General features: G+C 42.1%; 1 protein-coding gene across 6 annotated transcripts in view; it reads right to left on the reverse strand.

The window, feature by feature from the left end:
• MRAP2 (melanocortin 2 receptor accessory protein 2) overlaps positions 1-13,523 on the reverse strand; it is a 32,447-nt gene that overhangs the window by 3,242 nt on the left and 15,682 nt on the right. For 5 of the 6 annotated variants that reach the window (XM_077305360.1, XM_077305386.1, XM_077305377.1 and 2 more), the window contains 2 exons: positions 2,030-2,163; positions 1,193-1,292 (listed from right to left, as the gene is read on the reverse strand). In XM_077305360.1, coding sequence (XP_077161475.1) covers positions 1,193-1,292; positions 2,030-2,163 — 234 coding nt within the window. Of the gene's footprint in view, positions 1-1,192; positions 1,293-2,029; positions 2,164-3,996; positions 4,718-13,523 lie in introns of those variants that run through there. The other variant, XM_077305394.1, reaches the window with a different exon arrangement.

A 13,523-nucleotide genomic window follows, 5' to 3' on the forward strand; every position in this document is an offset into this window, starting at 1 on the left:
GGCTCAGTAGCAGACAGCATGCAAACAACAGATAGGACAGAATTCAATAATACAAAGCTATTTAAACTTGGTGCATTCCAGAACATGTCATATATTTTTCGACCACCCCAGCCTGCTTGAGAATGAGAAAGGAAGATGCTACATTCAGGGTCTGCCACTTCCTGCTTCTCCATACGCCTCCCGATTTGTCAGTCTGTCGGCAAGGGACCAATTGCGAGCCGCGCTTCATGCCTGCCGATTGGGCCCTCCGATTGTCAGTCCGGGGGAAGGGGCCTATCAGCAGCCTTCCTCATCCCAGACAGGGCCCGCCCTTGGGGCCCTTACTGCTTTATTTAATCCGCTCCGCTAGGAGTGGTTAAAGATTAGGGGATTGGTATCTGATAATAAAAATACCATTTTGTCTAAATTTGTAGGGAAGTTCTGGCCATTGAAAAATCTCTCAATATATTTGGTTCTCAGCTCCAGGTATAGTGGACAATCCAAAACATAAGGATATTGGTCTTCAACAGCAGGTTCTCCACAAATACATAGGCGAAGGACAAAAGGTGCACCAGGAAAACAGCCTGAGAGTAGGGCTGAAGGCATAGCGTAAATGGGCAAAAGCCATTCAAAGTTTTCGTACAGAAATGGTTACTAAATAGTCACATCTGAGATCGACTTTTTTGAATAGTTTAAACAAAGGGGGAAAATTAGATATTATTATTGTTTGTCTATCCAATATGGCATCACTATTAAAGATCCAGTCTCTCAGATTAGACCCATCAACTTGTGCTTTTAATAAATCATCTGGGATGGAATACCGTGATCATATTTAGGTAGTTGTGAGTTCCTGCGTTGTGCAGGGGATTGGACTAGATGACCCTGGAGATCCCTTCCAACTCTATGATTCCCAAAGATCTGTTGCTACAAAGAGTGCCAACTGATCAGTGCCAGAGGAATGGTTAGATACCAGGGTGAAGAGAAGATCTATGGACCTCCCCAAAGGTGGAATATCCTACTATATGCATTGGTGGGGGTCATCCTCTTCCTGATTCCCCAGCAAGGTGGGTAGATTGGTTGCCGCCGGTTGTTGGTTTTAAGGGAAATAGGGGTTTTAGGGGAGTATATTTTATTCTGTAACCTGCCATGAGCCAGCTTGCCAAGAGTGGTGGAAAATAAAATAATAATAATAATAATAATTGTTATACTTAACTCTTGATGTGGTGCTCCTGTCTTTGTCAACAAGGTCAGTACAAAGAACATAAAAATGACAAAGACAGCAAGACCAACCCAAAACCCAATCACAATGGAATCTGCAAAGGAAGAAGAAGAGACGGAGGTTAAATAATGGATGAAGGGAGGGAGGAATCTCTTATTCTACAGATCAGGGGCCATTATTACAGAACTAATAATATTATCAAAATATTAATGCTGTGCAAGATGGCCTACATGCCATCTTGCACAGCATTAATATTTTGATGACATTCATTGCTGTAGACAAGTATTAGCCAATCCCTGCCAGATTATGGTGATAAGGGCTGGGGGAAGGATGCACAGTCATTGAGTTACAGTCCAGCAAGGAATTTCCAGTCAGAGAAATACATTTTTACCTACAGGTACTTGTCTGGATCCAAGTCCAGAGGATGCTGAAGAGGGAAGTCAGCATACATTTATCCCCCAGATGTGCATATCCAGTGTTTAAACTGGCAATGTCCAGTGGCAGCACTGGCCACTTGCTTGTGGACTGCTGATCAGGGGAAGTCCCCTTACCCAGGAATTTCCCAACCTGGAACTGACAACCCTGGGAGTAACTGATCTCTAGTGGGGAGATCTGTTGTGTTTCCAGGGGATCTCTAGGCCCCAGCTGGAGGTTAGCAAACATAGAGGGAAAGAGGGAAGCAGTACAAGGAGAAACTTCAATTTTCCTCTGTGTGAGTGCGCATAGAAGTGGGGAGACAAGACTAGCTCCCCAAATTCATTTCCCTGAAAATGTAGCAGGAAAAGAAAATGAAAAAAACATTCACATTTTAAAATCAATGACAATACTTACACTTATGAGCCGTGAGTCCTTCAAATGAAACAGGCCCATATTCATAATATTCATACTCCCAAGTGTAATCAGGATTAGACAAAGCATGCTGTGATGTTCTGTTAGCAACAAATCGACGTCCAGCCATCTCCAACCTGTTACACATTTAGAAATGTGAAAACAGATGTTAGCAACAAAAGCAATCCAACCCAGATTTCCTTTCCATTTCTCTGTTTACTGTACAGTAGTCTTCTGCTCAGGGATCTCATCTTTCCAGCGGAGGTCCTCCTTTCACCTACCCTTCCTACTGCCACATGGCTGAATCAGCCATTTGCTAGTTGAACGTAAGACCACTCAAGAGTTGCTAGAAATCAGATTAGACAAATGGCAAATATGGACCAGTTGTGGACACATGACAGTAAGGAAGTGGTTCTCTAATTTTTTGAAGTATGGCCCACTTGTCAACTTACTATACAGTTTGAGACCTAGCTAAACTTATTGTACTTTTCACCTGCAAAATAATTCCACAGTACTTTTCCTGTTCCGTGATATGCAGGAACCTCACATCAGTTAATACTGAACATGTTTATATTCTTATTTCTAAAAATACAAGGGACCCACAAGGGCTTTCAGGAGACCTCATTTCCTCCTTCTCCACTAGTTCTTCTTTCCTGTTACTAAAAGCCCCAACAGCCTCTCCTCTTTTCCTGATTCTGTCTGACCAACCCCGACCACCCAAGAAAAACACCTGTCCATTCCCCATTCCTCTATTGCCTGGTGCCTTCCCTGTGGATGGCAGTGGAGGGATCAGCCACTTTTGGGCTAAGTCCCCATGTGAATTTGAAGGGAAGGCTGTGGGGGTTTGTGCTAGCCTGGGTGACCGCTGGGCAGCATGTCACCCTGCTTCAGGCCTGCAGCATCCACCTATGCCCTAAGCCCACCCCATTGCCTTCCCCATGAGCAGCAGCAGAAGGGCCAGCCAACTCAGGCCCCAAGTCTCCCCCATCAATTTGGATGGCAAGCTATGGGAGGTTCATGTTGGCCCAGGAGGCCATCGGGTGGTGAACTGTCATGGGGGAGTGCCACACCTCATCTCCAGTCCAAGGCACCCAAACAGGTCACCACGTTCCACCATTATCCACCTGCAGGGGCAGGCATCAGGGACATGGGACACCCAGGACCACTGCCAGATTTCCTGTGCTCACAGCAGGCCTCTGCCAATGGTAGGCAGGGCACAGGTCACAGCTTTTCTTCTTCTAAAAGTGAGAGGTTCCACATATTCTTCAAATTTCTCCAGATTCACAGGACCTGCTTTCAACAGACAACTTTCAAACACAGGTAATTTGGAAGATGGAAGGGAAGGGGCAGAAAGTAACTGGGCGTCAAATGAAACTATACATAGATCTTTTAAGAAAAGAATAAAACGTACGCTTTATTTAAATGCTGAAGTTGTTCCACAGTTCCTTATCTGTTCCTTATTCATAATCTGTTCACTAATTCAACCAAAAATGTGGAGGAGAGTTTGAGAACTCTGAAACCCAAAATAAGGTTTGGATCACCATAAATCACAGGCTTTCTCTATTCTGGCCCCACTTGGTGGAATGAGCTCCCAGAGGAGATCAGAGCCTGGAAGGAGCTAGCACAGTTCTGCAGGGCCTGCAAAAGGGAGCTCTTCCGCCCACCTTCCAGTTGGAGCCAATGAACCAATCCCATTGAATGGGGCCCCCAGAATCCGTGTCCACCAGATACACCACCAGATACAACACAAGGCAACCCCAAGTCCAGCCATCTCATCAAGCAACAGTATGTGTTATACAGTTATATAGTTAACAGTTTAAATGTTTACACATTAATGGGTTTAATTTCTATGCATTGTACCAAGATTACAATGGAATTTGTGAACTGTAAATTCATGCTGTAAACTGCCCTGAGCTGCAAGGGAGGGTGGCATAAAAATGTAATAGAATAAATAAATAAAATAAATATACCTTCAGATTCCTGGGATACTCCCCATAGGCTATTCTTGGTCCAAAGTGCAGTTCTTATGCCAGCTGCAACAAAGCGGGGTGCCTCTAGGACAATCGCACAGGCAGACAGCTATATACACCCCATATACCCCATACACCCCATATACAGAGGACTCTCCCCTCTGAGAACTCATATGCTATTTCCTGATCCAAAGCACAGTTGTTGTGCCATCTGATCCAAAGTGGGGTGTCCCCAGGATAATCGCATGAACCCATGCTGTGTCCAAGCTGCACCCCGAAGCAGTCTTTAGACCACCCTGAGTGACCCATCCCCACACTCTGGAGACTATCCCCTGCAAGGAAACACACAGTGGTACCAGGTCAAACACTGGTTCTGGCACCACGAACCTCCATTACAAAGAAGACTTGAGTAAGGAAGTGGAACTGCTTGATGCCCTCTGCTACAAAAAGCAAAGTTTAGTCCAATGCATATCATCCCTCCCTACATTCAGAGGATTCTGCTCTCTAAGGGAATCTATGATACTTCCTGATCTAAAGCCCAGTCCTTATGCTAATTGCTCCAATGATGGGTCACCCAGGACAAATGCACTCTGGTGCTTAGGCAATTCAATTGTTGACTGAGAAGCAGCAGTCCTCAGAGACCTCCAGGGAGAAATTACAAACTGAGATTAGTGGAGAAGAAATGTAGAGCCCAGCGGCACCTTTAAAACCAACAAAGTTTTATTCAAGGGATGAGCTTTCGTGTGCACACACACTTCCTCACGTACAATGTCAAGCTCATCCCTTGAATAAAACTTTGTTGGTTTTAAAGGTGCCGCTGGGCTCTACATTTCTTCTGCTGCTTCAGAGTGACACAGCTACCCACTTGAATCTATCTTCTGAGATTACTGAAACCCATTCACAGCTTCAGAACAATGAACCCACCAGGATTGAATTATCTCGCTACAGTTGCTAATCTTTCACATTCATGCATTTCCCCTCTGTCCCAATCAAGTTCATTACCATGTGCCTCGCTCCACCCTTCCTACTTTCAGACTGGGATATAATGACTCCGAAATTTCCATTTCAACTAGTATCTGACCAGGTTAGCTTTGACTCTTGAAAGCTCTGGTGACACACACACATACCCTAGGGGCTACAGGGGAGAGTCTGTGTGAAATGCAGAGTGTTTGGAGAGTTAAACTCCATGTGACTTGTGAATGGGTCCATGGGATGCTCTAGTCCTCCAAGAATTTAGTAAGCATAACATATAGGGCCTGTGTTGTTCAACATATTTATAAATGATTTGGATGTGGGTTTAGAGGGGATACTTATAAAATTTTCAGACAATGCTAAACTGGGAGGGGTAGCAAACATAACAGAAGACAAAATCAAGATACAGGATGATCTTTATATGCTCGAGAAATGGGCTAAACTGAATAAATGAAGTTCAGCAGGGACAAATGTTAAGTTCTGCATTTAGGTAGGGAAAAGTAAATACACCAATATAAGATGGGGGAGACTTGTCTTGGCAGCAGCATGTGCGAAAAGGATCTGGGAGTCTTAGTAGACCATACATTGAACATGAGTCAGCAGTGGCTAAAAAGGCAAATGGGATTTGGGGCTGTATCAAACTGAGTCTTGTGTCCAGATCACGGGAGGTGATGGTACCGCTTTACTCTTCTCTGGTTTGGCCTCACTTGGAGTACTGTGTTCAGTTTCGGGCACCACAGTTGAAGAGGGATGTAGACAAACTGGACCGTGTCCAGAGGAGGGCAGCAAAGATGGTGAGGGTTTGGAGACCAAGACATATGAAGAAAGGTTGGGGGGGCTTGGTCTGTTTAGCCTGGAGATGAGACAATTGAGAGGGGATTTGATAACCCTCTTCAAGTATTTAAAAGGCTACCATATCGAGGATGGAGCAGAATTGTTTTTCTTGCCCCAGGGGGACAGATCAGAACCAGTGGGATGAAATTAATTCAAAAGAAATTCCATCAAAACATCCAGAAGAAGTTCCTGACAGTTAGAGTGGTTTCTCAGTGGAACAAGCTTCCTCAGGAGGTGGTGGGTTCTCCATCTTTGGAAATCTTTAAACAGAGGCTGGATAGCCATCTGATGGAGAAGATGATTCTGTGAAGGCTTAAGGGGGTGGAAGGTTACAGTGGATGAACGATAGGGCTGTGAGTGTCCTGTATAGTGCAGGGGGTTGATGACCCATGAGGTCCCTTCCAACTCTATTATTCTATGATTCTATTATTCTATATGGTGGCTATTTGTACTATGATGACATTTTCAGAGCTATGTCAGGAGTTGTGAGCATGCATCTTCCCATAAGTGGGGTTGCACTTTATATAATTTTGTCATCATCTTTCCCTTTGGAAAACCAGACATCATAATCCTACCCTTGAGGACAAAATCTTGAGTGTATTCTTAGAACAGTATCTTTTGATGCAGAAAGAAGGCTATTGAAAGACCACTTCCATTTTGGGAAGGACAGCAAGCAAGCTACAATCAAATGCCATACCATTTTTGAAATGGCTATAAAAATATTTTCATGAGAAATGTTGCCCAGCTAACCCCATGGTTTTGTTCAGTCTGTGAGGCCGCCAAGAATACTGTACTTAGCCATTATAATGTAATCAGAGTTAATACATATGGAGAACAAGTAACAGTTAAAGATGCACATCTAAATCTTGATGCAAGTAGTTTTGTGCATCCACAAACTGTGGCAACATCTCATATTAATCGCACAGAACAGGAATGTATGAGTGAATTTGGCCCAGTGTTATCTGAAAAGAAGTCTGTGCTCAGTACTATTGAGAAAAAATGGCAAAGAATTGTGATGCAGTTGATCAGCTATCTGTTTCTAGAGACACTGAAATGAATCACAGCAATGGAGAGATGGTGGCTGGAAATCCGTTGTTTTTTGCCATCAAGGCACAGCTGGCATGAGCCATCAGGGAAAGGTGGCATATAAGTGTAATAAATAAATAAATGAAACAAGGAAGTATGAATCAGGCTTACAATTTATTATTCAAACTGCAGTGAATTCCTAAGAGGCTCTTGAATTTCATTTCATTTTTTAAAGATTCTGATGACGCTTCCTCAGGGACAAACATTTTAGAACCTTTTTTACTTACCACCAAAAAAAAAATTAAAAAATGGCGTTGTGGCATGTTTAGTGCCTAACCCAAGGAAAAGAAATTTCTGATCAGTTCAGCACCTGTAAATGAAATAAACTGTAAATAAAGGGGAGAGGTGGGTAGCTTTGGTTAAATGTAGCAGATGTCATGAACGGCCAGGCAAGCTAGCACAGCCCTATTAGTCTCATATTTAGGCATTTTTTTGATCTTATACCTTTTGATCTTATATTCAAAACCAAGTTTTGGTAGATGAGGGAGCTGCCCAAATATATACTTTAAAGGGGGGGGGCTAACAAATATCCAAAAGGCAGACCATGTGCTTGTAGAGAAGCATGGCTGGGAGGAGTCAGATGCCAGAGTTGGGAAGGGCTTAGTTTTTGGTTACAAGTTTTTTTTCCATTGCATTGTGGACCCGCCCAAACAAAGTGACCAATCACAGGCCAGCTTAATACACAATGGGGCCAGAGATTTAATAGGATTAGTCTCAATGTGGCTCAGTCCTTTTCTTTCACAACCCCAGGTACAGAAGGAAGTCAGTCCTCTTACCAAGGTAAGTTTCCCCAACCCCCCCCCCCTTTCCTTCACATTTTCCTTTCGGGAATGGTAAAAAAAAATAGATATTAGGAAGAATTTAATTTAGAAATAGTTGGATGAAATGTTGCATGAAGGAACTGGGAAGAATTTAATTTAGCAGTGGTTGGGTCAAATGTCGCATGGCTTTTTACATTCTGTTTCTCTGCTGTAGGGCTGGAGGAAAAGCAAAAACCCACAATGTCTGCAGGAAGTTCTTCAAAGCAATCAGGTATCTTGTGTATTTCTTTATACTGAAGTTTGAAGAATGTGTTAAGGCCATGCACTCAATTTATGTTTTTTTCTTAATTTGGTGATTTGGCTGCAAGAGCTCTTATTTGGCCCCTGAAGCATGTGGTCATGTATTTTCCCTATATTGCCATTTCGGGGAAGAAGTTTTTTAAAAATGAAAATTCATGGGGCCAATGATTTTTTTTATTTGCCAATTATTTTTGCTTTGCTTCCGTTCAAGAGTGGACTGGCATTTTGCTTCAGATCAGAGTTTGGGTGAGCGAAATGTTTTTTTGAACTTCATTTAGCCCATGCTGTCTTTTCCCTTTCTTCAAAAATGTTTTATGGCATTCTGTGTTATAGGTTTTTTTAAAAAAAAAATTACTGCATATTTAGGGGGGGAAACAGATTTTTTACTGTTGGTTGTCTCCTGTTTAGCTCAGGATAGCTATCCCAAAATTGGTGATGATTGTGGGGATTCCTCAAAACTCAGTGTGTGTGGCAGCAGCTCTAAACAGAAAAAAACAACTCCACAGACTCTATGGACTCCTATGAAACACAAAAATCTTCAACCAGGTATATTTAAAAAAATTAACTGTTTGATGTGTTTTGTGTTGTTTGTGGCAAATGCATGGCAGGGTGTAATTTAAACATTGGTTGGAGGCATGTCATACTGTAGGAAAACAAATTTAGGGCCCAGTGGCAGCTTTAAGACCAACAAAGTTTTATTCAAAGTATGAGCTTTCGTGTGCACACAGTTCCTCAGATACAATGTCAAGCTCATACCTTGAATAAAACTTTGTTGGTTTTAAAGGTGCCACTGGACTCTAAATTTGTTCTCCTGCTTCAGACCCACACGGCTACCCACCTGATACTGTAGTAAAGGTTTACTGAATATGTAATAGATAATGAGTATTATAAGTTTGATTTTGTGAAATGTCCCCACTGCAGAACATGTAGGAACAGTTTTTCATAGTTTCACCAGATAGAACCTGGGGATCCCCTGGAATTACAGCTCATCTCCAGAATACAGAGATCAGTTCTGCTGAAGTAAATGGATGCTCTGCAGGGGTGGCTAAACTGTGGTTCTCCAGATATCCATGGACTACAATTGCCATAAACCTCTGCTAGCACCATCCTTCAACCAACAGTTTGTGTTATATAGTTAACTGTACATAAGAGAACATGCCATTGAAATTATTGGCAGCCTTTGGAAGAGAGCTAATGACTGATAAATAGACATTTTCATTCATTAATTTACTTTGGTACTTTACAGCTCTTACTTTGGTGTGTTTATTGGCTGCTATACATATTTCATATGGGTGTGTGTTATATTTGTGTGTGTTATAACAAGACCTCTGAAGAAGGCCCTACATGGGCTGAAACATATTAGGTCTATTGGTTCATATAATGCATAGCACACTGTTTTGCAGTTTGTATATATGTTTTCAATGTTTTAAACTTTTAAAATTGTGCGCAATAAAAGTTATATAATTTTAAAGTTCATATAGACATTCAACATTTGAAGGTCCTGACATCAGTATTTGGTTTTTTTTATGGTTCCAGTTCCAGGTTTTTTTTCTCCCTTTTGGTTTTTGACTTTTTCAGAACTGTGCTTTAAAAGCTAAGGAGACTATTCAGTTTGTGGGTATGCCCTGTGACAGCACCCTCAAAAACTGTAAAAAGGATACCACATTAGAATTGCCTCCACAGGGATCTCTCCCAACCCCTGATCTACCAAGGGTTTACCTAGAAAGGGAAGGTCAATGGGAACAGCAATTGCAGAGCTTGCCAATGGAGCAGTATGTAGTAGTTTTCAGACTTGTGAACTTGGAACAGTTAAGCCACCCAATGCTAGCCCAGGAGGCTATCCATCAATCTATCCAGGGGCTTCTCAATGAGATGAGAGGTAGAGTCCAGGAGTTAGATTTAGTTCAGCTCCAACTTGAGGGAGGAGGCTTAAATAAACCTCTTCACTCTGTGAGGAGACCAGTAGGGGAATTCCCTGCTGATGAATTTATTAACCAGATGGCCAACCTTATTCAAAGTGATGCAGAAAACCATCTTCAAGGGTCCCTGCACTTAGCTATGACGGTGATCAGAAACAGAGGCGGGAAGGCAAGGAGAGTTATAAGCAGAATTCTCCAGGGCGAGGTTATCCGTAAGAAAAAACGCTTCCTATTAAATCCAAATAACACGAATAGTAATCTGTGCTTTGGGATAAGCCTCCTGGGGATTATGGCAGAAAACTGGGTTACCATCCCGGAATTAGCAATAAGTGCCCACCTGCTGTACAGTAAACTTGGGTTTTCTGATGAGCAAAAAATATTACTATCTGATGTGGCCACCTTTGAAAAACATTTAAATGTGAACATAGGTGTGGTGATAAATGAAGGGAAAGGTTGGCAAATTTTTAGAAGCGGGCCCCCTGTATACCCCCAGACATACTTCCTGCTGCTTCATGATGATCACTATTATGGAGTGAGAAACTTAAAGGGATTCTTTGGCCAGAGAAATTACTGTGCTGCCTGTGGTAACGTTTACAGCCATTCACACAGTTGCAAGTATAGATGCCGCTTATGTTTGGCACCCCACTGTGATCTACAGCAGGAGACGAGGTGTCCTAATTGTAAAGTATATTGCAAATCCAGAGCCTGTTTTAAAAGGCACACAGCTTTGGCAAACATCTGTAAAACAAAAATCTTTTGCCATGCATGCTTGGCCTATGCCCCAAAGGAACACCCATGCAACATGCAGTGGTGTAAGCAGTGTAAGGAGCCTCTTGGTGAAGTAAACGGACACCAGTGCTTCATGTCCTCTGTTAAACTATCTAAAATAACAAACAAATATATTTTTTACAATGTGGAATGCATGCAAAGAACTGGCATGCACACAGCAAATTACATTTTTGCAATGGGAGTAGAAGAATGGGATAATTGGGAATTCAAAGGAGCTGACTGCATTTCAGACTTTGTTAAAACATTTGTCAACAACAAATACAAGGGTTACACATTTGTAGCTCATAATGCAAAAGGGTATAACAGCTACTTAATCGTTAGACAGATGTTGGTAGAAAAGGTTGATGTGGACCTCATTACGCAAGGGGGCAAACTGATGTGTGTTACTGCTAAAAAGCTGGGCATCAGGTTTCTAGATAGTTCAAACTTTTTGCCAGTGAAGCTGGCCAAACTGCCACAAGTCATGGGCCTTAAGAGTTTAAAGGGCTTCTTACCCCATTTCTTTAAGTCCAGTGCAAATTGGGAAAATGTTGATCCACTGCCAAAGATGGAAGATTATGGTGTTCTTTCCTGCTACCAGGATAACCAAGATGCTGTTTTTAACCTACAGAAAAACCTGGCAGATTATTGCCAGCAGGATGTTAAAATCCTGAGAAAGGCCTGTCTCTTGTACAGGGAAGAAATTATTTCCATGTCAGGAATTGATGCTTTTCATTATATAAGTCTTCCCCATGTTTGTATGGCTATGTATAGGCACATGTTTTTAAAACCAGGAACAATTGCACTGCTGCCACATGACAATTATCATACGCAGATGAAGAGACCTTCAACTCCATCTATACAGTGGCTATTGTATCTAGAACATAAAGAAGATGTTGAGATACAGCATGCGCTGAAAGGTGGGGAAGTAAAAGTAGGGCCTTATTTTCTGGATGGCTATGCTGTAGTTGGGGAGTGCCCCACTGCCTTTGAATTTAATGAGTGTTTTTTTTATGGCTGCCCCACCTGTTTCAGTCCAACAGACAGAAATCCAATAACCGATTCTACCTTTGGTGACTTACATGATCATACACAGATGAAAGTGAGTTATCTGAAAAGCCAGGGGTTTGTAGTTAGGCACCTGTGGGAACATGAGTGGCATGAGATGGTGAATGCTGATAGGGAACTTGGAGCTTTTCTAAGAAAGAAGGGACTCCCTTTACCTCTACTTCCCAGGGATGCTCTCTTTGGGGGGCAGGCAAATGCCATCTGTCTGTATTACAAAGCTAAGGCTGGTGAAAAAATACACTATTATGACTTCACCAGCCTGTATCCCTTTGTGAAGAAGACAATGAAATATCCAGTTGGACATCCCAAAATTATTTATAAGGACTTTGGCCCATTGTCTGAATATTTTGGCCTGGCCAAAGTTAAGGTGCATCCACCCCGAGGTCTCTTTTTCCCTGTTTTGCCTTTTGAGGTTGAGGACAAAGTTCTGTTTCCGCTGTGCCGCACATGTGCAGAGGCCAAGATGAAAGTGCATTGTCAACATACAGTTGAGGAAAGGGCTCTAGAAGGGACATGGTGTACAGTAGAGCTGATGAAGGCTCTAGAGAAGGGCTACAGAGTTGTGTCTATCAGTGAGGTGTGGCATTTTGAAGAAAGCTCTGAAGGCCTGTTTTCAGACTATATAAATCTTCACCTTCGCCAAAAACAGGAAGCTTCTGGCTACCCCAGTTGGTGTACAGATGCAGGAAAAAAGGAGAAGTACATTCAGGATTACCTAAACAAAGAAGGTGTTCAGTTGCGTGCCGAACACATAGCTGTGAACCCTGCAAAGCATCAAATTGCAAAATTATTTTTAAACTCTTTGTGGGGTCAGCAGTCAAGTTTGGTGAATACTAGCATTGTGAAGAACCCAACAGAACTTTTACAGTATGCCTTTTCTCCATCTTATGAAGTTTCAGGTTTTGAAGTAATTGATGATGAGACAGCAAGCGTGTCTTGGAAACATGCTAAAGATTCCTTTAATTTATCAGAATATACAAATGTCCTGATAGACTGTTTTACAATGGCTTATGCCCGGCTACAACTTTATGATGTATTAGACAAGTTGCAAGACCGTTGTTTGTACCACGGTACAGATTCTGTCATTTTTGTCAGTCAAGATGGGAACTGGAATCCCCCTTTGGGGAACTACTTAGGTGAACTCACAAGTAAGATCCCACCAGATCAATATATCACAGAATTCACATCAGTTGGGCCCAGCATTTATGGCTACAGGCTATCTGGGGGAAAGGTCTGCATAAAAACCAAAGGCATCACTCTCAATGTGCCCAGTTCTGAAAAAATTAACTTTGACTCATTGAAGGACCTAGTCCTAGACTACAGCTCAGAGCCCGCTCCTAAAGCAGTCCAAGTCCAGGAACCCTCCATCATGGGAGACCGAAATCAGCGTCTTATCCAAACAGACTCTTTTAAGAAAATGTTGAAAGACATTTATGATACCAGGGTCATTGTAGACGATTTCAAAACCTTACCATATGGTTTTTAAGATGGATGTATGGTGGAAATACTCCATTTCAAAAGTACTGGCTGGTTCTAGTAACTGTGGGAAGCTTCTTTGTTGGCTCTGTATGATGAAATGGGCTGTAAATGTTCCTTTATAAAGTTTGTAGGAATGCTAAAATGCTTACTGATGAACAACTGTTCCCCACTAATAAAGTAAAGATGATCATAGTACATGATTTGATGGACTCTCCTTGTGAAAATGCTGATATTGGGACGCCTTTGCAAAATACATGTGTCATTAGAATCTGGGTATTTTCCACTCAGAATGTTTTCTTTCATGGCAAAAGCAAAAGAACCTATCTCAGAAACTGTTCTC

Source organism: Paroedura picta, chromosome 1, assembly GCF_049243985.1.
Source record: "Paroedura picta isolate Pp20150507F chromosome 1, Ppicta_v3.0, whole genome shotgun sequence".
In the NCBI taxonomy this organism is placed as follows: Eukaryota; Metazoa; Chordata; class Lepidosauria; order Squamata; family Gekkonidae; genus Paroedura; species Paroedura picta.